The sequence below is a fragment of the Triturus cristatus genome, chromosome 5_1, assembly GCF_964204655.1.
Source record: "Triturus cristatus chromosome 5_1, aTriCri1.1, whole genome shotgun sequence".
NCBI lineage: Eukaryota > Metazoa > Chordata > Amphibia > Caudata > Salamandridae > Triturus > Triturus cristatus.
Window position 1 is genome coordinate 761,443,683 of NC_140587.1, and position 23,959 is coordinate 761,467,641.

General features: G+C 45.7%; 1 protein-coding gene across 10 annotated transcripts in view; it reads right to left on the bottom strand.

Annotated features, from left to right (window-relative positions):
- LOC146831437 (histamine H3 receptor-like) overlaps positions 1 to 23,959 on the bottom strand; it is a 148,928-nt gene that overhangs the window by 24,417 nt on the left and 100,552 nt on the right. For 5 of the 10 annotated variants that reach the window (XR_014961574.1, XR_014961575.1, XR_014961576.1 and 2 more), the window contains one exon: positions 4,766 to 4,802. The exons of the other annotated variants lie outside the window; for them this stretch is intronic. Coding sequence is in view for 1 of the 5 variants with exons in the window: in XM_085605743.1 (XP_085461869.1) it covers positions 4,766 to 4,802 (37 nt within the window). In the remaining 4 variants the exon portion in view is untranslated. The remainder of the gene's footprint in view (positions 1 to 4,765; positions 4,803 to 23,959) is intronic. 10 annotated transcript variants of the gene reach the window in all.

Below are 23,959 nucleotides of genomic sequence, written 5' to 3' on the forward strand. Positions count from 1 at the left end.
TAACACAGCAACTTCAAATAGATGAGGACATCCGTTCTGTTGCTCAACGACATTGTTGAATTGCATTCATTTACAAGAGGCTATTGAGCAAGAATTTGAGACACTATTAAAGTACAGCATCATTGAGCATTTCACTAGTCCGACGCCATGGGTATCAGCTGTTAATATCAGTGAATACGATGTCACTGTGCACCATAACATGTGCAGACCCAACAGCAGCAATACCAGTAAACGGAATATCGATGTAAGGCATAAACTATGCACACATAACAATGAAAAAAACAGTAAAAACAATGTTTTAAAAAAATTATTTTTATTAACTTTTGCTCATATGACCATACAAACCAGCAATTACTATAATCTGTACAAAGTTGACTTTTCAAAATTCCAACATTTTTAACCCAGTGAGGTGTGAGGACTCGGGTCCTGCCCAGTTCAAAAGATCTCCCAACATGTAGCAGAACATACATACAGTGGGTATATACAACATTGTAACATGTTTGGGATCTGCCCCACCTTGATCAGATCCATTCTGTGTGAGCACCTCGATTTCCATGGTGACCAAATTTTCTCCCATTTTTTAACACACTCCCTGCTTTTATATACTGTTTCTTCGGCTCGTTGGCATCAATCAAGGTCTCGGTCCCACTCTCGCAGGGACGGAGGCGAGGGTGCTCCCCATCTCCTTGCTATGTTCCTTTTAGCAATACCTGCCGCAAGAGCAAGCCATATTCCCATATACCTGGGCCAATCCATATCGCCCTTAAACATCAATAGAAGCCATTTGGCACTCATAGGGACCGTCACTCCAGAGACCCTAGACATTACGTCCATGACGCCTTGCCAATATCTTGCTATCACCTGACATTCCCATAGAATGTGAAAAAAGGTACCCTCCTGCTGGCATCCTCTAATATAAAGCGCTGTGTGCACCCTGCCCAAGGTATTTAAGAGCGTGCGCAGGTTGTATGTATGGTGTAGTATCTTAAGTTGTACCAATCGGAACCTCGTCCAAACAGCAATATCTCTAGGGCTCTGTATTGCCTCTTGCCAGTCAGCGTCATCCATGTTTCCTAGGTCGTCTGTCCATAGCAATCTCAATGTCACCAGAGGGTGTGGAATGTCATTCATTAGCTTACGGTATATTGTGGAGGATGGTTTTTCAGGAATAGGGTCGAGAAGCAGCCTGTCCTCTAGAGGTGAATAGTCCGGTAAGGGGGTGCCCTGTTGGATGTAGCCCCTCAGGGCATGCGTCAGTCTAAGGTGGTGATATCTTTGCTTATGGTGTAAAGCATATTCTTGTTGCAAGCCTTCAATGCAAGTGGAGCCTTCCATCTCCAGACATCACCCAGATGTTCAATGCCTATCAATTTCCAGTTTCTGAAGCCTTCCAAGGCTGCTACATCTCTCAGGAGATCTCCCTCCCTCCAGCACTCCACCACCACTCCTGTGTGCGGTGGGAAAACCAGATGCCTCCTTCGGGAGTACAGGAGTTGTGCCAATTAGCCCTTGGGCATCGCAGCTCTATTCACTCTATACGCAGGTTCATTGTGGTCAGCGTACACCCAATCATTTATGACCAGCAGCTGCTAGGCCCAATAGTACAGCCTAATATCTGAGACCACTAATCACCCATCATACACACCTTGTTGCGGTTTGTATAGCGCTATCCTGGGGGTGCCTCCCTGCCACAACAGTATTCAGACCTCGTGAGATATTCTTTTAAAGATTGTTGGGGACACTCGATAGGGGGCGTTCTGCAGAATGTAGAGGAGACGCAGCAGGGCCATAATTTCGAACAGGGCCGCCTGCCCATTAAAGACAACGGGAGGGTGCGCAAATGCCGTTCATCAGCACAGAGGGGTTCCATCTGGGGCTCAAGGTTACTCCGCAGATTCGCAATTCCATGCAATAGGTATGTCTAGGTATTTAAACCCCTCTCTCACCACTGGGGCTGCACGACCCACCGGTATCCTGGAGGGGGGGCAACAGCAGAAACACCACCGATTTAGACCAATTAATGTTGTAGCCGGAGTAGCTTCCCAAGAGCTCAAAAATGTGGAGCACTCTCGCCATCATGTAATATGGCCTTGCCAGGTATAGGAGGATCTCATCCGCATCGAGCAAAATATGCTCCTTCCACCCTCCCGGTGCCACTACCCCCCAAATCATCTGATCTCTTCGGACCCAGTGTGCCAGTGGCTCCAGTGTGAGGACAAATAGCAGTGGGGATAGAGGACAGCCCTGTCTGGTACCTCTTACCAGCTGAAAAGATCTGGACGTTACCCCATTAAGTAAAAGCAATGGCGAGGTACGCTATGAGAACTATATGCACAATAATGAGAATGTCAGTAAAAATTATATCAATGACCTCCATATTTTATGCACACACAGCAGCAATCGCATATCATTGCTGACAAATTCACTCAAGAAGACCTCCCCATCAACCCTGAGTCAGAGATACATGGTTAGAATGGCCCTGTGACCCTCATCCAGGCCTACCGATAGTTCACTGGTGGGGTTACATTCAGCCCGAAGACAAATGCACAACTAGGGAAACCGCTGATTGATCCCACAGATAGGCAGCTACACCACAAACAGGTCTGAGGAAATTGGCCCCAAAAAACATAAGTTTGGCCAAAACCTCACAGTCCCAAAATACCACAAAGTTAGATGCCACATGTATTTTGGAACACTTAGCCAATAAGGAAACAGTATGCACACCACACATAGTGATCATGTGCTCCTCATGTGGGACATATGGACAAATACACACTGGCCCACACTAGCTCTCCCAAAGGTCAAGAGCCAACTGTGTCCCCATTATCAGATGGTTGCACTTAAAATTTATGACCAGGCCCGGACCTACATGCTCTACAAAAATGTGTGATCGATTTATTGTACTCAAAGAAAGGATATAAAATGTCATTCAAAACCTTTGAATATTGAGACTGTCTTCAGGTGTCACTCTGTTGATGCTCTCCCAGCTGCTGTGTTTAATTAAACCAACTTGTTCCTGTTGTGCCAAAAGACTCTTGTCTTTTAATTTTTTCAAGGTAAATTCAAATCTGAGCAACATTTTGGCGAGCCAGTCAGGAGAGATTGGTTTATCAATCCCGACGGCTGCCAAAGGACAAGAACCCCTGCCCGAACAGATTCACATCTGCACACCGAGAAAGGTGAGCAGATGTCATAATTGATTAAAAGTTCTGCTGAATCAACGGGGCTTAGGTCCATTAGGAGACCGTTGTTACAAGGGTAAAAGACTATATATGATCCTTAGTCCCAGAATGTGGCATATGGCAAACTAGGACAAGCGTGTAGATCACTTTTTCCGTAGTAGGCACGCTAGAAAAAGTAAAGGTAGTTTGAATGTTTTTTTGCTTGAACTGTGAAGCATTAGACAACTAGTACACCCTTGGTGTGTTATAGGGATACCCCTTTTTTCAGCTTGAACTGTTGATTGTTGCACAATGTGGTACACCCTGGACCCTTGGTGTGTTATATAGGGACACTTATTTATTCAGCTTGAACCGTTGATCATTACACAACTGGTGCACTGTAGTCCCTTGGTGCGTTACATAGGGCCACAACCCAGATCCTATTTTTTAGTTAAAAGAGTTTTCTTAGGGACTGTTAGTTTCTTAACACTGACAGTGTCTGAAAGAAGTGAGCAATGTTATATTTGCTTGGACCATTGGGCAGTAAAGCAAAGGTACACATGACTCGATATATAGACCAAGAGAGGACAGGAAAAATTGCTCTGTCAAAGCTATGGGAGGGTGAACCCAACCCACATTTAACTCAACATCTCATGGCACTGCTATAGCCGGACTCCTACACTCATTGAGATATGTAGGCAAATAGAGACAGAACCTTGTCATTCATCAAGACAAATAGTCCTTTAACCCGTTGCGTTCTTCTGTCGGCCAACGGCCATCGCGATCACTACCTCCATAGTGCTGCGCACGTCTGTTGTCCAACGCGACCCTGCCCACTGATCAAAGGTGCCGCCGCGTAAAGGGGTTAAACATGGTCAGAGCTACTAGTGTAGACCCTGTCTATGCACTCTCACTGCCACCTTCATTTGGCATGTAAAAGCTATTTATCAAGTCCTGAATCCACATATTAGGACAGATAATTGACCTCTGGGATATGCTGTAGGTATGCCATAAAGCATGGTGCCTTCTGCTTAAAAGATTGAGAGATGTTCTTTTGCGATTTAGTAGGTCACTCATACACTTGCAGACACATATGCCAAGCACCTCATAGATTATACCACTCATAATGCAACTAACCTACATGTTTCCAAACCATAGAGCCTCTCTCTTACTCAGTCACAGTACAACAGAGGGACTTATATATTCACTCACATACTTAGAAAGTACTTATGTATGCAGCAGTATGAAAGGCAGTTGCAGACACACCTACATACCCCTGTTATCTCTAACACAGGTACTGAGGTATTCGTTCAGCCACTTATATACACATTTTCAGAGCAATAGTGATACTAAAGCAGACAGACATATGCTGGCATACTTACTTAAATATCTTATGAATCTCCTACAGCTGGACTCCTTCACTCACTCAGATATGTTGGCAAGTATCAACATAACCTAGTCATCCCTCCAGACAACTAATTCTTTAAACATGGATCAGGCCTACTAGTGCAGGCTCTGTCTGTGTGCTCTCACAGCCAGCTCAAAATTGGCATGTACAAGCCCTTTGTCAGTGTTAAGCCCATGTTTTAGAATACATAACTCACCTCTAAGATGGTAATTATGCCATAGGGCACGGTCTTTCTGTTAAAAGAAAAGAGATCATTTTCAGTTTCAGTAAGTTACTTGTGAACTTACAGATGCTTATGTCAAGTACTACTTAGAGTACACCACCCACAATGCAACTGGCATACATCTTTCCATAGCATAGAGGATCTCTCTTACATAGTCAGACAGTGACAGAAGGATTTAAACATTCGCTCACATGCTTAGACATTACTTATGTGTGCAGCAGTATCAAAAGCAGTTGCAGACACACTTACATACTTCTCTATTCCCTCACACAGGCACTGAGGTATTCATTCAGTCAGTTTCATACACATTTTAAGAGCCATAGTGTTACTAAAACAGACAGTCATATACTGGGACAGTTACTTAAATATCTTATGACACTGCTTTATATGGACTCCGACATTCACTGAGATATGTAGGTAAGTAGTGAAACAACTTCATCATCCATCCAGATAAATCGTCCTTTAAACATAGGTCAGGCCTATAAGTGCAGACCCTGTCTGCGCACTCTCACTTGGCATGTAAAAGCTGCTTGTCAAGTCTTACATCTACATTGTAGTACATATTATTCACCTCTGAGATACGCTGTAGGTATGCCATTAAGCACAGTGCTGTCTGCTTAAAAGATTAAGAGATGTCCTTTTGAGTTTTAGTAGGTTACGCATGGACTTGCTGACCACTATGCCAAGAACTACATAGAGAACACTGCCCATTATGCAACTGACAAACATATTTCCAAAGCATAACATGTATCTCCTACCCAGTCAGAACATCAGAGGGATGTATAAATACACTCAGATACTCAGAAACTACTTATATATGCAGCAGTCATACCTACATACCCCTCTAATCCCTATCACCGTCAGTGAGAAATTCATTCAGTCTCTCACATACACATTTACGAAATCAGAGAGTTGTATATTGGCACACTTACTTAAACATCTCATATCACTTCTGCAGTTGGAATTGTACACTCACTCACATATCTAGCCAAGTACTGACACATCCTAGTCTTCTAACCAGCCAAATAGTCCTTTCAACATAGGTTGATAAACAGATACACAGTAATGGATATGATAGTGTACCCAGTTGGAGACTAATACACACACTGACACAGAAACGACACAGAGATATAAACATGAAAATGAATAGAGTAATGTCAGATTTATTGTCCCAACACGTGACCCCCTGTGTGAATGCACACCAGTACCTGCATGGCATGGACTGCAGCAGTCAATGTCATGCAGGTACTACCTTTGACATTCCCATGGTGGTGCCTATTTAATGGGCACTGCCCTGGGAACGCCAAAGACCCTCCCGCCGGACAGGAGAAATCTCCAAATCTGGTGGGGGGTTCAAATATAGGTTTGGGGGTGGGGGGGTGGGGGAGAGGGGCAGTTCTGCTCCCACACTGCCAAACTCATAATAAGCACATAAGTGACTTCATACATAACAAAATCATAGAAAAAAAAATGAAAGAGATATGGGAGGAGAGTTATGCAGAAAATAGTCTTACCAAGCAATTTCATAGTTTTAGCTTGAAAATGCTTTCCCTCAGATAAATAGGATCCTATTAGTGCTCGGACTGCTTGAGCTTGTTAAGTTTGTTCTCAAAGTCAAGGGGAATGGTATGGTTAAGTCTTTAACTTACAACCAATTGAAATAAAGTATTAAAGTATTTCCGAGAAATACAGTATCTTCCAGAATTTTAACCAGAAAGTAGAGACATTCTGAAAACGAATATGTTGGATGCATACTACAAAGGAAATCAAATTAACGGCCAACAACTTAGTTGCTAAACTCAGGAAAAGAGAGTTCTTTTACTTGCCACTTTTGTAGTTGTTCAAGCCATGGCGTTCTGAATCAGATTTACTTGAACACTATGATTGTTATGAAGACTGTTTCAAAACTGTGAAAGACAGTATTGAGTGTTCAGTTTTTTCAACCTATATGCAAATGTTCAAAGATGAGAATCATCAGGAAGAAACCATTGCTGTTGAGGTAGGCAAGGTGAGTTCACAAAGCAGCAAAGTTATACACCACCAAGTCAAGATCCTCTTGGAGAACGAATAATTCAAAGTGAGGCAGCTATAGCAATGAATGAAGTGGCGAATGCAATGCACCAAGCATGAGATGGAACTATGGGCCCGATTCACAGAACTAACTTAAGACAAAATCCTAAACTTACTACCATTTTGGTATTCACAGAAGGCACTTACTCATTTTGGTATTCACAGAAGGCACTTACTCATTTCGGTATTCACAGAAGTTAGGAGTCCTAACTTTAGGACTCATAAATGCCTTCTGTGAATACCGAAAGTCTTAAAATTAGAATTTTTCTCAATTTAGTAGTCCTAAGTCTAAACTTAGGACTACTAAATTGAGAAAAATCCTAATTTTAAGACTTTCGGTATTCACAGAAGGCATTTAGGAGTCCTAAAGTTAGGAGTCCTAACTATACTACTACTCAACTGAGAAAAATCCTATTTTTAAGACTTTCGGTATTCACAGAAGGCATTTAGGAGTCCTAAAGTTAGGACTCCTAACTTCTGTGAATACCGAAATGAGTAAGTGCCTTCTGTGAATACCAAAATGAGTAAGTGCCTTCTGTGAATACCAAAATGGTAGTAAGTTTAGGATTTTGTCTTAAGTTAGTTCTGTGAATCGGGCCCTATGTATTTTGAACTGTTACAAGAACAACTGAACAATGAACAGAAATACATTTACAATGAAGTTAAAGATATAGCAGAGTATGGATTTCTACACGAGAAGAAACAATGTGAATGCTCTTCGTATACACCGATATTAGTATAGATTAGTGGTCAAGCTGGCACTGGAAAAAGCTTTCTAATTAAAGTTTTCACAGGTTATTTGCATAAGACTATAGAATCAAATTTGTCATGTATAGTAACAGCACCAACAGGATTAGCTGCATATAAGATTAAAGGAATACTCTACATCGGCTATGAATGCTGCCTGTTGAACATGACAATAAACTGGAATACCAGAAATTATCTGGTAATGCTTGTCATGAGGATCAATAGTTTAAAAAAAAACTAAGGGGTATATTCACAAGAACCCGTGATAACTACTGCAAGAGTAGCGTAACGCAACTTTCAATATCGCAGCCCAAATAACCCCGTGTCAATGTGGAATTCACAACACGGCGGTACCATGCAATAGCCACCAGATAATGCATCAAATGTCAGCATCAAAATCAACGCCACGACGCAAAACTGCGAAACGCGAATGAGAAAAATCATGCAATGAGGCCAATCGCGGTGCACAAATCAGCGAAGACCAGCCACAGACCTGCAAATCCCAAGTGTCTGGCTGGAAAAAGCACCAAAAAAGCAAGAAAAAAAGCCAAAAAACAATTCAAACTACGTAGCAACATGGATGCACCCAGACCGAGTGCAGAAGACAAGCCGAAAACCACAAGCCCCACGGAAGACCAGCCAGGAATCCTGCGTTCATGGAAGGGCAAGGACAAGAGGAAGAGGAAGACGGAGTTCAGTTTTCAGGAAGACCGGATCTTCATCACAGAGGTGACCGAACACCAACAACAACTGTTCGGCACTTCCACTGCGGCACTGGCAACCCAAACCGAAATATGGCAGGCCATCGTTACCAACGTCAATGCAGTTGGAGTGTCGAGGAGGGCACTGGAGGAGGTCAAGATGTGCTGGCATGATCTGAAAAGGCAGACCAAACATAAGCTCACCATCAACAGGGAGGCAGCAACGGCGACTGGAGGTGGGCCTTCTGCGAGACAGGAGGAGCTGGATGAGCTGGAGCAAATGGTGGCCACAGTCAGCAGTGAGGAGACGGTGGCAGGATTGGGGGGCCTGGACACAGCACAATCCGACCTGACCCAACAGCAACAGGGTGAGTAAGGACCTCCCCCCCAAGTACCCTCCCGCCCGTGGAAAAATCTGGACACAAACTCTTGGGCACAAGTACTCACTTTTACCATACCAGTACTGGACCCAGACCCCTCCAGAGCAGATGTCCAACTACACGAGTGGATTAACCAATCCCTCGACATTACCCTGCCAGTTAAACCCCTCCCCAGTAAAAAGAGAACAGCTAAATCCCCGTGGTTCACCCAAGAACTACGCAATCTCAGGAAGAAATGCAAAAAACTTGAGCGCCTCTGGAGAAAGAACTGGTTGACGGAAAGCAAAAATTGAGTATAGGGACGCCATCAAGTTCTACAAAAACTGTATAAAAAACACACAGGCAACCTACTTCGAGGAAAAAATAGCAGCAGCAGCAAACTCTGCGAAAGAAACCTATCGCATTGTACGCTCACTCACCAAAATTCCAGACCCCTTACCCACACCCGACCAATCGGGCATTAGATGCAACCAGCTAGCTGAGTTCTTCTCATCAAAAATTGACAAAATTCTTACTTCACTTCCAGCCCCCAATTCCTTTCAAATCCCATACATCCCCCCCCCTGCCCCGAGGCTCCACGGCTCCGAACTTTTACCCAGATTACCACAGAGCTATTTCTGTCCACTCTACAAACCATAAAAAGTGGTGCGCCATCAGACCCAGCTCCCATGAGTAAACTAAAACTGGTCGCCTCCACTGTTGCCCCTCCTCTAACCCACCTCATTAATGCCTCTTTCACACTTGGCTCTGTTCCAGCCAACTGGAAGAAAGCCACTGTTAGGGCTCTTCTAAAGAAACCCCACCTTGATCCTACGGACCCCACCAATTTCAGACCCATCTCTCTTCTTCCTGCTATCAGCAAAGTGGCCGAACGAATCGTCAACCACCAACTCTCCAATTTTCTAGAAACCAATAATCTCCTGCGCCAATCTCAGACAGGGTTTAGACCTGGACAGGGAACTGACACCGCTCTGCTAGCCGTGGTCGAAGAGGCAAGAACCATCATAGACGCAGGAGGATCAGTGGCAGTGATCCTCCTCGACCTGAGTGCCGCCTTCGACACGGTGGATCATGCCATCCTCATCCACCGGCTAAGTTTGATAGGAGTCTCTGGCTCCGCCCTATCCTGGATCAACTCCTTTCTGGAAGAAAGAACCTTCCAAGTGTCGGATGGCACAGCAGTGTCCACAGCCCTGCCACTACAGTGTGGGGTCCCCCAGGGCTCCTCCCTGAGCCCCACAATTTTTAACGTCTACATGTCCCCTTTAGAGGAAATTATTGCCCCATTTGGCATAAAAACAGTCATGTATGCCGATGACACCCAGCTGGTGGTCTCGATCTACCAGATGAGTAAAAGCCTAGACAATCTGGCAAGGTGCCTCGAGAGTGTTTTCCACTGGATGTTTGAATCTCGATTAAAATTAAACGGATTCTTCTCCTAGGAAACCCATACAAATTCCCTCTATCCCTCTCTTGGCCGCCATGTATGGGAACGCCTCCTACCCCCAAACCCGAAGTCAAAAGCCTTGGCATCTGGTTGGATCAAGACCTCAACTTCAAAACTCAGGCCACAAAAACCTCGGGCACTTGCTTTGGCCTCATTCGAATGGCGCGAACGATCCTCCATCTGATCCCCTTCCAATCTAGGAATTTGCTGCTCCAGGGGTTGGTCAATTCCAGACTGGACTATTGCAACGTTCTGTACCTGGGGGCACCGGCATCAGTTATTCATAGATTGCAATGCGCTCAGAATGCTGTGGCCAGAATCCTAACCGGAACCAAATCGAGATGCTCCGCAAAACCAGCACTCGAAAGCCTGCACTGGCTTCCAGTTAAAGAACGGATTACTTTTTAGACCTTATGCATCTCCCACAAAATAAGGCAAGGCAGAGGCCCCCCGATTCTGAGATCCTGCGTCAAACCCCATAACTCTAACAAACAACACAGATCAGACTCCCTCTCCCTTGCCACCGTTCCCAGAATAAAAAAGTCCCGATCCGGGGGGCGCTTGTTCTCCTACAACGCCCCTAAACTGTGGAACGCTCTTCCACTTGCCATGCGGAGAGAACACAATCTTTTGGCTTTTCGTAGGCAACTAAAAACTTGGCTCTTTCAATAAACTGTCACTTCTGCTACTTCACCCTCTGGAACTTTAGGTCATGTCAGCGCTGGGACGCCCTAGGGTAGCTATGCGCTTTATAAATCCCAATTCAAATTCAAAAATTCAAATGACCGGGGACGGGGGGACGGGGGGAGATGGGTACAATGGCACACATGCACAAGTATGCGAAGCACACTGCACACCCACAATGACCGTGGAACATGTCCCTCATTGCCTTGGCACACTGCAGCACACATAGAAACGCCTAGTAGGCCCCCATCCACAATGTGCACAGAGGAACCCCCCTATCACCAATATCGCAACCAAACTGTGCACATGTGCTGAATCCAGCAAAGCAGCTGCTCTGTGAGCCACGCTAAACTATGCAAGTAACACTGCATGTCTGATAGCATGGCAGCAGCTAAAAAAATGACATGGGCCACGAATCGACATGGAGGTAGCGCAGTGCGGATCACATCCGTAAAGGAGCAGGTCACACTCTGACATGTCCACGTGCACCCACAACCCATGCCGTACAATGCACGCAGCAGACGAATAATGCACCAGGCCACAAAATCTGTCCGAGAGCACATATGACCCAAGTCAAAAGCAAATCAGGTCCCGAAAAGCACACAATTCACAGGCACTCCACCATAAAGGGAGAAGGCCACACGAAATCAGAGCTGCAGGGGCAACTCCCCCACAATGCAGAACAAACACGTAGCAATCAAAGGACATCAGGAACGACGGCAATATGGTACAATGTGCAACACCACAGGACAGGGCTCACAACAGGTTCCGCTCGTGTGTAGTAACTGTCCACTCACATCTGGCATTGCCTGACACAGTGTGATGATAATGAATGGGTACTACCACACATCCGTCATGTACTCGGAAAACACACTGACTGTCATCAAATAGCCAGCTCCCCCAAAACAGTCACAATGTACATTGACATGCAGTCTGAATGTAAACATCTGCAAATCTATAACATACATGTGAAATTCTGTTAACCTGCATTCCCCCTTTACATTGCAAAGGGACAAGCAATACCTCTTGCAGAGCACACAACACTTCCCATCATCGATGATGAAGAGGACAACTTGCACATATGTCAAGACACCCTCCAACGAATGTTGGACAGCCTCTGCATCCCATCCCCAGGAGCAGGGCAGGCCAGCTGCCTCGAGGTGACCCCACCACCTGCACAGACCACACAGCAGGAAACACACACCACCACGGCTGTCTCCCAGGACCCCCCCGACCAATACATGGAGCACATACAATGTGTGTGGTCTTCCCAGGTGGAGTTGGCTGAACAGCTGTGGGTGGGTTTCGAGCTCATGGCTGCCAAACTCAATGCCATACGTGGGTGTCTGAGTCCCATCAGGGACCAGGTGCAGTCCCTTACGGACACCCCCTATCCGCACCATGCTCCGCCACAGACCTTAGCTCACCTCGCTGGTGCCATGAATCGTACACAAGAACTGTGTGGGCAGACAGGCACCAGCCATGACAGCACAGAGTTGGGACAGATGCGGAGGTCAATGGAGACCATGGAGCAGATGCAGGCTGGAAGGATGTCTGACACGGATGGACACCCGTGAGTTGTAGCTGGGGACTTCAATGCCCTGCAGTACTTCATCATGCCATTGCTGCCACTGAGACGTTCCCAGATGAGTGCAGTGGGAACATCGACACACACAGCTCAGACTCCTGATGTGTCCGTGGCACACAGTGATGCTGCCCGATCACCTTCACAGTCTGATGTCTCAGTGGCACACAGTGATGCAGCCATCACTCCGCCACACACACCGGACACACTAGACACAGAACCCGTATCAGGGGAGTAAGACGGGGAAGTGAAATACTGTGTGAGGAAGGAGGCAGTAGCAGCCATCACCGCCGTATGGCATGTCCCTGCCTGGTTCTGACCTATGCATCATGGCCTGTGAAACACCTCATAGTGACCCCCGGAACAGACTGCGACTTTCACCCGGACCCGACACACACTGCCATTTCTTCACTGCTGGCCTATTACACAGCTATCCTGCTGCAGACTGCATTCTCCCTCTTACCAATCACTGTGTAATCACCAAAGGACTCTGGTTGGCACACAACTGGGCTTCCATGTGATGTGTGCTTGGATGGCTCTGTACAGCCCCAGCTCCACCAATCACCTGAATGTGAATAAAACATTCTAAATCCACAGATGTGTCATCACTATGTTCACTCACGTATGGAGGTATGGCTGGATGTAGGTACAATGATTGCACATGAAGGTACACCCTGGTAACTGACATCTATGCACATGTGTATCCCTGAGACACATGGCCAAATAGATGACTATGAAGGTGAGTAATAGCTGTGTCCCCATTGCACATCAACAACAATCTCACAACTCCCAACGTAGGCACACATCCATGTATTGAATAAGGCTGTGTGTAGGACTGACCCAAATGAAAGCAGTCCAAGAGTGGTGTCCTACAGCACATGTGACACCAGAAGTTCACGTCGCATACCTACTCACACACATCTGTGTGGACACATTCTGTTGTGATATATGACATTGCTACACATGGTCAGAGGTTGGACACCATACTCACATTGCTGAAGTCACATAAGTGCACATGGTGTCCAGCACCAATCCAGAAACAATGTCTGGCTCACAGAGGTGGAGCTTGCCAAAGGGACACAGCCCCATTGCACATGCATCAGTCAGTTCCTCCCTGTGTAGGGACGATGCTCATTGCGGCACACGAGTGGACAATCCAACCAATACACCTCACAGTTAGACACCAATGGAGTTGCATAGACTTTATTGGCATGTGCAGCCCGTACACGTCTTGGAATCCCCCGCAGAACCCCGATAAGGCCGGGATTAAAAACTCTGCACTGGATCCCTGTCAGGGAAAGAATTAAGTTCAAGGCCATGTGCATCACCCACCAAGCCTTTTGGAAATCCGGCCCTGTAATCAACCACTGCCTGGTCTCTCCCTACCACGCCAGGAAAGAGCTTCGCTCCTCTCAAGCCTTCCTAGCCGTTGTCCCGCAGATACGAAGATCTAGAGCAGGAGGTCGATCTTTCTCCTACAATGCATCCAAACTGTGGAACTCTCTCCCCCTACATCTAAGGTCCAACTCCAACCTTCTAACCTTTCGTAAACAATTAAAAACCTTCCTCTATAACTAAAAACAAACTTACTCCCTGTGATCAACTTCAGTAGAAGGTTCATTCTATTCCCTAGCGCCTGGACGCCTCAGGGCAGCTGTTCGCGCTTAACAAATTTCTTTCATTTCATTTCATTTAATTTCATATGCGTATCAGTACAGACGAGGCAACAGCCACAGCAGGCAGGGACATGCTTAAGACACTTACACACAGCATGGGAACATGTAGAGCAATGGTGGGGCTAAAAGGGGCAAAATTCATCACAGATGACAATGCTCTCAGCCAACCTTGCCTTGCTGGATGAGTCATGTGTTGTTTTGTGTCTGCCCATTGCCCCGTGTGAGGGGGCACGACTCACTGCCCATGGGATCTGCATAGTGCTTTGCCTCCGGAGTGCGCCGATTGTCTGTTCTGCTGACAGTGATCAGGTATGAGGGTCCGACAGGTTCACATGTCATGCTACATTGCCATGTGTGTGCTCTCCCCAGCACTGTGTCTGAATTGACAACATTGCCAAGCGACCAAGTTCGTGATCCAACAGGGGATTCAGACACAAGTCAAAGTCCAATTCAGCAACAGTTGTGTTGGATAGGCAGACATCCATGGGACACTCGAATGTGCATGTTCGGCAGTGGAACCAGGGTTTGACACAGGTGACGTAGGCAATGCAGAAGCTGAGCCGGTAACTGATCCACAGCACTGGCAGTGGCACTGCACCCAGTAAATGCAGAATACGTGCCCGGTTCTGTTCCACATGACGGGGGTAGTGCATGTGCCCGGTATGGCCTGCTATTGCATTGGTGCGTCTCATGGAACTGGCACTCTTCTGAATTACGGCAGTTGTGTGGAGGATATGCCACAGCTCTTATCAATGATTCGAATGTGTGGGAAACATTGGGGAGAGTGGGTTGCTGTTTCTGTGCGTGTCAAGGGCATCCCATGCGGGGGTACCACAGGCAGGGGCTTCTGTGTGTGGGGTGTGGATGAGTCAGATTGTTCATTTGCAGAATGCGTGGTGTGGGAGTCATCCCTGTCTGCCATGGCTTCTCTCTCAGGGAGTTTCAGGTGCGTTCTGGACCAAGGTCAGAGGTGCAGGTGCCCTCCCCCCTTCTGCATTGGAGCTTTCATCCCTGATGTTTGTCTGACTACTACTTGCGTTTTCGGAATGTGATGTGGCTTTGGCGCTGAGATTGGGGCATGGCCTTGACATGCAGTCTGAATGTAAACATCTGCAAATCTACAACATACATGAGCAACTCTGTTAACCTGCATTCCCCCTTTACATTGCAAAGGGACAAACAACACCTCTTGCAGAGCACTCAACACTTCCCATCATCGATGATGAAGAGGACAACTTGCACATATGTCAAGACACCCTCCAACGAATGTTGGACAGCCTCTGCATCCCGTCCCCAGGAGCAGGGCAGGCCAGCTGCCTCGAGGTGACCCCACCACCTGCACAGACCACACAGCGGGAAACACACACCACCACGGCTGTCTCCCAGGACCCCCCCGACCTATACATGGAGCACATACAATGTGTGTGGTCTTCCCAGGTGGAGTTGGCTGAACAGCTGCGGGTGGGTTTCGAGCTCATGGCTGCCAAACTCAATGCCATATGTGGGTGTCTGAGTCCCATCAGGGACCAGGTGCAGTCCCTTACGGATACCCCCTATCCGCACCATGCTCCGCCACAGACCTTAGCTCACCTCACTGGTGCCATGAATCGTACACAAGAACTGTGTGGGCAGACAGGCACCAGCCATGACAGCACAGAGTTGGGACAGATGCGGAGGTCAATGGAGACCATGGAGCAGATGCAGGCTGGAAGGATGTCTGACACGGATGGACACCAGTGAGTAGTAGCTGGGGACTTCAATGCCCTGCAGTACTTCATCATGCCATTGCTGCCACTGAGCCGTTCCCAGATGAGTGCAGTGGGAACATCGACACACACAGCTCAGACTCCTGATGTGTCCGTGGCACACAGTGATGCTGCCCGATCACCTTCACAGTCTGATGTCTCAGTGGCACACAGTGATGCAGCCATCACTCCGCCACACACACCGGACACACTAGACACAGAACCCGTATCAGGGGAGTAAGACGGGGAAGTGAAATACTGTGTAAGGAAGGAGGCAGTAGCAGCCATTACCACCGTATGGCATGTCCCTGCCTGGTTCTGACCTATGCATCATGGCCTGGGAAACACCTCATAGTGACCCCCGGAACAGTCTGCGGCTTTCACCCGGACCCCGACACATACTGCCATTTCTTCACTGCTGGCCTATTACACAGCTATCCTGCTGCAGACTGCATTCTCCCTCTTACCAATCACTGTGCAATCACCAAAGGACTCTGGTTGGGACACAACTGGGCTTCCATGTGATGTGTGCTTGGATGGCTCTGTACAGCCCCAGCTCCACCAATCACCTGAATGTGAATAAAACATTCTAAATCCACAGATGTGTCATCACTATGTTCACTCACGTATGGAGGTATGGCTGGATGTAGGTACAATGATTGCACATGAAGGTACACCCTGGTAACTGACTAGGGGTGGGCGGAATTTGCGTAATCGCGTTACGCAAATCTCCGCGAAACGGTAAAAAATCTCCGCGAACATGCAGAAATTCCGCGAACACGCGGAATTGCGTGTTCGCGATGCTTTTTTCCTGTTCACAGTTGCTGTTTGCGTGCTCGGGGAGAAATATCTTGCGAACACGCATTTTGAGAACGCGAACAAGAAAAAATTTCGCGAAGTCGCAGAAAGCAGAATTTTGGGCAATTTCGCGTTCTCCGCGGAACGCGAAATTACCGAAATTACGCAAATTCCGCGAGCGGAACGGAATTTGCCGCCCAGGCCTATAACTGACATCTATGCACATGTGTATCCCTGAGACACATGGCCAAATGGATGACTGTGAAGGTGAGTACTAGCTGTGTCCCCATTGCACATCAACAACAATCTCACAACTCCCAACATAGGCACACATCCATGTATTGAATAGGGCTGTGTGTAGGACTGACCCAAATGAAAGCTGTCCAGGAGTGGTGTCCTACAGCATATGTGACACCAGAAGTTCACGTCGCATACCTACTCACACACATCTGTGTGGACACATTCTGTTGTGATATATGACATTGCTACACATGGTCAGAGGTTGGACACCATACTCACATTGCTGAAGTCACATAAGTGCACATGGTGTCCAGCACCAATCCAGAAACAATGTCTGGCTCACAGAGGTGGAGCTTGCCAAAGGGACACAGCCCCATTGCACATGCATCAGTCAGTTCCTCCCTGTGTAGGGACGATGCTCATTGCGGCACACGAGTGGACAATCCAACCAATACACCTCACAGTTAGACACCAATGGAGTTGCATAGACTTTATTGGCATGTGCAGCCCGTACACGTCTTGGAATCCCCCGCAGAACCCCGATAAGGCCGGGATTAAAAACTCTGCACTGGATCCCTGTCAGGGAAAGAATTAAGTTCAAGGCCATGTGCATCACCCACCAAGCCTTTTGGAAATCCGGCCCTGTAATCAACCACTCCCTGGTCCCTCCCTACCACACCAAGAAAGAGCTTCGCTCCTCTCAAGCCTTCCTAGCCGTTGTCCCGCAGATACGAAGATCTAGAGCAGGAGGTCGATCTTTCTCCTACAATGCATCCAAACTGTGGAACTCTCTCCCCCTACATCTAAGGTCCAACTCCAACCTTCTAACCTTTCGTAAACAATTAAAAATCTTCCTCTATAACTAAAAACAAACTTACTCCCTGTGATCAACTTCAGTAGAAGGTTCATTCTATTCCCTAGCGCCTGGACGGCTCAGGGCAGCTGTTCGCGCTTAACAAATTTCTTTAATTTCATTTCATTTAATTTCATGTGCGTGTCAGTACAGACGAGGCAACAGCCACAACAGGCAGGGACATGCTTAAGACACTTACACGCAGCATGGGCACATGTAGAGGTTCAGAAAATGTTGGGGCTGAAATGGGCAACATTCATCACAGATGACAATGCTCTCAGCCCACCTTGCCTTGCTGGATGAGTCATGTGTTGTTTGGTGTCTGCCCATTGCCCCGTGTGAGGGGGCACGACTCACTGCCCATGGGATCTGCATAGTGCTTTGCCTCCGGAGTGCGCCGATTGTCTGCTCTGCTGACAGTGATCAGGTATGAGGGTCCGACAGGTTCACATGTCATGCTACATTGCCATGTGTGTGCTCTCCCCAGCACTGTGTCCGAATTGACAACATTGCCAAGCGACCAAGTTCGTGATCCAACAGGGGACTCAGACACAAGTCAAAGTCCAATTCATCAACAGTTGTGTTGGATAGGCAGAGATCCATTGGACACTTGAATGTGCATGTTCGGCAGTGGAACCAGGGTTTGACACAGGTGACGTAGGCAATGCAGAAGCTGAGCCGGTAACTGATCCACAGCACTGGCAGTGGCACTGCACCCAGTAAATGCAGCATACGTGCACGGTTATGTTCCACATGACGGGGGTAGTGCATGTGCCCGGTATGGCCTGCTATTGCATGGGTGCGTCTCATGGATCTGGCACTCTTCTGAATTACGGCAGTTGTGTGGAGGATATGCCACAGCTCTTATCAATGATTCGAATGTGTGGGAAACGTTGGGGAGAGTGGGTTGCTGTTTCTTTGAGTGTCAAGGGCATCCCATGTGGGGGTACCACAGGCAGGGGCTACTGTGCGTGGGGTGTGGATGAGTCAGATAGTTCATTTGCAGAATGTGTGGTGTGGGAGTCATCCCTGTCTGCCATGGCATCTCTCTCAGGGAGTTTCAGGCGCGTTCTGGACCAAGGTCAGAGGTGCAGGTGTCCTCCCGCCTTCTGCATTGGAGCTTTCATCCCTGATGTTTGTCTGACTACTACTTGCGCTTTTGGAATGTAATGTGGCTTTGGCACTGAGATTGGGGCATGGCCTTGGGCTCATGGTGTACGGATGGTGATACACACACACATGTTGGCATGTGGAGCCAGGTGCCCGAGAGGCCTTGTGCTGCTTGTGCAATCTCACTCCGTCTCTCTCCCTCGCTCTCTCCCTCTCTTTCCTTTGTTGGGCGCATGGCACACCTTCTTCTCTTGGATTTGGTCTTCCAGGCTGTGTGCTATGGATTGTCCAGTGAGGAGCTGCTAGGACTCATCCAAAGGGTTGTCTCGGCTTTTGTTTGTGTGGTGTTTTGTGTTGGTGATTGCATTGCTGTTTGACTGAGTCTCCATTTCCTGGCCACGCATGTCTGTTGGTTTTCCTGCTTGTGCGACATCAGGCAAAATGTTTGTATTGGGATTCGTGGTGTTGGTGTGCAGTTTCTTAGTCCGGGGTTGGGGGTGGTCCCAGAGGGGGGTGTTGCAGGCCTGCGTCTGGTGTCAGAGGGTGTTGTGGACCTCTTGGGTGTCCAGGCCGCATGATGGGTGGCTCCATGGCTTCTGTTGCCCTTCCGGTGTGGCCCTGGGCTGGTCTCCCTTTTGTGGTGCAGGCTGCCGTCCGACTTTACACCAGGTCAGCGCAGATATAGATTTCCTGGTGCTAACGCGCTTTATCACCTGTTTTGTGTTGGTCGTTGAGAATGTTGTGGTGTGATGTTGTCGCTGATTTTGGCACGGGAACGCCCACTCTGCATCTCATTAGCGATAGTTGCGCGGGTCCTCTGTGGCGATGTTTTTAGTGGCTGCTATCACGGGTAAACTGGTGCTGTGGGCTGTTTACACCAGCTTGTGAATGGGGAGGTATTTTTATCACAACTTTGGCTGCGATAAAGTGCCGTTGGTTCGGCGATTGCTCCTTGTGAATATGCCCCTCAAACTTCTAATCATTTATAAGCATGGTATCCAACTTAATGCTAGCCTTCATACACTTATGAATGCAGCAGATTTTAAGAACAAACTGCGATGTCCTCTTTGGAGGAAAGCATTTAATTTTGTTTTGCTGACCTACTGCAACTTACTCCCGTAAAAGGAAAACCTGTTTTCAAAACGCTTGTCCATAATGAAACAAGAAATTCAGTGGGGAATATTGGCAATGTAAATATTTGGCTAACCTTCGAATACAAGGACTAGTGAAAAATATGCATGAAACATCTGATGTGGAATATGGAGGACATTAGAGTAGGAGTTTTGACAAAAGAGGGAAAACGTGCTTTGGAAAGTACCTTATCAATTAAATATTTCTGTATAACATTACAGCACCAGAACTAATGTAGAAATTAATTGAAGTACAGAACTCTATAGTTAGTTTAATGCCTACACTTGAAAAGTGCTCCATTACTATAACTGGATAAAAGACAATTTGAAAATTATAGCTATTGATAAAATGGAACATCGAGGAGTCACAATACTACTAAGAGATAAAATTCAAGCACAATTGGATTCTTTGGAGAAGTCTTTATCCAAAACAGAAGGATTAGAAAACCGTTTATCCATGAGCAAACATTTTTGATTAATTTTGCACCATAATTTAAATGTTGAAGAAGGCTTAATAAATGATGCAATCGGTAAAGTTAGTGATTTCATTCGCTTTCCAAATAGAGATGAGGTTGAATACGTGGCCATAACTTTTTATCAGATTGATGGAGTGAAGCAGATTGGCTGCTGTATTGTACATTTTTTGCTTAGTGGGACTTATATGAGTGGCACCAGCAGTTCCACCTCTCTCTAGTGTATGCTGTAACTGTCCATAAATCACAAGGTTTAAGTGTGGATGCAGCGTTTGTTAATATTAGTAGTACTGTCTTTAAAGAAGGAATGTCATATATAGCATTGTTGTGGGTTAGAATATTGTCTGGTTTGTTTTTGATTGATTTTGATGAATAGAAAGGTTGTGCTGGTGCAAGCTGTGTAAGAGACTACAGTCGGTTAAGAAGTGTATATGCTCTTCATTTAGGCCAATACCCTGTTTAGGAGAAATGGATCATCTGTCCAAAACAATGGTTACAAAACAGTGTACAGATGCTGAAGAAAAGAAAGGAAACAAGGACAACCTAGAAGCTTCTCAGAAGAGAACACTGGAAAAAATTGAGATATTGTATGTTACTAGTTGGAAAACAGTTCAGGTGTCAACTTCTATGCAATTGTTGTTCTCAATGTACTATTTCATTTACCACATCTAGTAAACCAAATTCAACAAAAAAGAGATAAAAGATTGGGTTCTGCACTGGATCATTTGCTCGAACGTTTAATGACTGACAGAACTGTGATACATTCTGCTTCAGGTATTCAGTATCTTTTAGATATATGTAGCGGATTAGTAATATTTACTCTCAACACTTTTATGGTTATGTTTGGAGTTTTAGAACAAGAAAAAGTAAATATTGATGATTTATTCGGACTGCGTTACACATCGAACCATGACTGTGAAGATTGAGATTATTCATCTACCACTAAAATAATTTCTGAGCGTTTTCTTTATTTACCATTACAATATTCCAAAACTGCGACTTTTGATAAATTGTTGAAGAAGGCTAACCAAAATATGACTTGCCCAAGCTGCAGATCAGATGTTATGTCTATGTTGATTCTAGCAACAACTAAAAAGTCCCTTTTAGTAATGCTCCAATGATAGCAAGCAGATGATTCTAATTTGGAAACTCAATTTATAAGTTTAAAGCTAGACAAATATCAATTTCGAAAAGAACTTTAACTACTTGAGCAATCATCTTTCACAAAGGAACTATACAACCTCTAGAAACTACACTGTCTCTTTTAAAGAGCAAAACTAGACAGACAGAATGCAATGACATCAACCTTAAATACAAACCAAAACCTCTATTCAAACTGATAAATTTTTATCTTTTCTTTCTTCAACCAAAGTTCTAAGAAGGAATACTGGAAAAAAAAATGGTGTACAGTGTTTGTTCTACATGGTTCATCGGTTTTGTAGACATTATTCGGCCTATTGGGGGTAATGTCTTTAAAAAGTTCTTCAAAATGCAAGCGTTCTTTTATCTTCCAGAAAGTAGTTAATGCTACATCTAAATACTATACTCCTTAATAAAAGTCTGAAACTGGACGGATACAATCCAATTATAGCAACCTTAAGTTGAAAGCAAAAACTGCCTTTGAAACTAAAAAATTACCTCTTTTGTTTCATCAATCGAACGTCTACGTACTATTTGTAAAAAAAAAATCTACAGTATGGGATTATGTCTATATGGATCATCAGCATTTTAAACATCATTAGGCCTACCAGGGGTGATGCTCTCAAAAGGTTTTCCAAAATTCAACAGTGCTTTATAATTCTTTCTAGTATTGTACAGATATAATAATTTAAGAATCAATTTTAACATAGTATTGTTTAGGTTACTGTAGTAATTCCAGAAAAAACAAATGATTAATGAATTGTAGTGAGGGCAGTACACATTGTCACTTATTTATAGTGATGTACTGTGCAGCTTTGTTTTTTTTTTTTACAATCCATTGACTGATTTTTCCTCACTGTTGAAGGATGGTGCTTCACACAGACCATGGTTTATGGTGAAGAAGTATGAAAGCTGAGAATCTGTAAAAAAGGGAAAATAATATTTGTACTATATTATGATACAGTGTTACAGTATAACCAATGTGATTTGTTATGTTTCTGTAATTTTAAAGATGAACTATTTACATATCATTATGTTCTTTTTCAATAATGGCTCGGCAAGGAAATAGATGAAAGTATTGCCCCCACATGCAGGAAGCTGCATTTCCAGCATCCCCCTGTGTGCGCGACTAATTGCGGCTGCAGCGGGAAGTGGGCAGCCAGCTGGGACCACGGGGGCCTAGAGGCTCCCCCAGCAATCCCCAACATTCACACTGGATGTGCTGGGTGGGGCCAGGGCACCCACTAAGACTTGGCTGGGCACTGGGAGATGTGTCTCCTGGGATGATATTGGCTCAGGGATGGGGTGGTGTGGTCCCTTCCCTCACTAACTTTCAGCTGGGCCTTGGGGGATTGGGTTTCAGGAGTTGAACTTGGCAAGGGGACGGTGGCCGCACGCCCCCTACCTGTTTTTCTTATTAGAATGAAAATGTCTTCCCCCTTTTCCACATTGATCTACAAACTAACAAAAAGCCCTCAAGCCCGTTTCCAGCTGACTTTGGTGACAAGTGTTTGGTGCAGAAAAATACGAGGACATCTCCACCTACCAAAGAAGCACCTACATCATTTAGTTAAGAGGAAGTACCCATGTTTGTTGGAGATTCACCTCTTTGTAGTCTTGTCGTCTACTCTTGCCGCAGATTCACATTATCACAGATTTGTGGATGAAGACGCTTAAGGAACAATCACATTACTGAAATTACATGAACATGAGGTCACTAGAAACATTACCTCATGGTCCTATACGCAGCTGTAGTGTAGAATATGCACAGACATATATCCAACGAGGTAGCACTTACTAATTAACCAAATGAAAGTACTCCAGTTGGGTAGACTTTTTTCAAAATGACGGTTGATTCTGGCCCAGGTGCTGATTTCACAGAAATTAAACCTCAATGGGAACCATTCATAAATTTAAACATAAAAGGTGCCCGGTTTAAGCTACACTTCAGGAAAGCACAAGCAATCCTAACTTCTTGGGCTTGGCGAAGGCACAGCAAGTGTGTTTTCTCATGTATTTCATGTTGAAAAACACTATGAAATCCTTAATAGAGGTGAATTTACCAGTGATGTATTGAAGCACAATATGATGTGTTGAGCCTGTGATGAGTGGTTTCTTTCTTGTTGTCTTCTGGTGAGAGCAGAGTCCATGGTCCTCCTTTTTAAATAAAGTAAGTATAAAATGCCCAAAATGCCTAGTATCACTCATGCACCCACTCACAGACATACACAGGCACTCACGGACTAACACATGCACTTACACACCCAGTCAGACACTCACACAGGCACACAATGTCCTACTCACAGACACACACAGGTACTCACACCCATTCACACATAGGCACTTACATACCTAATCACAAACCAATAAAGACACTCACACACCCAC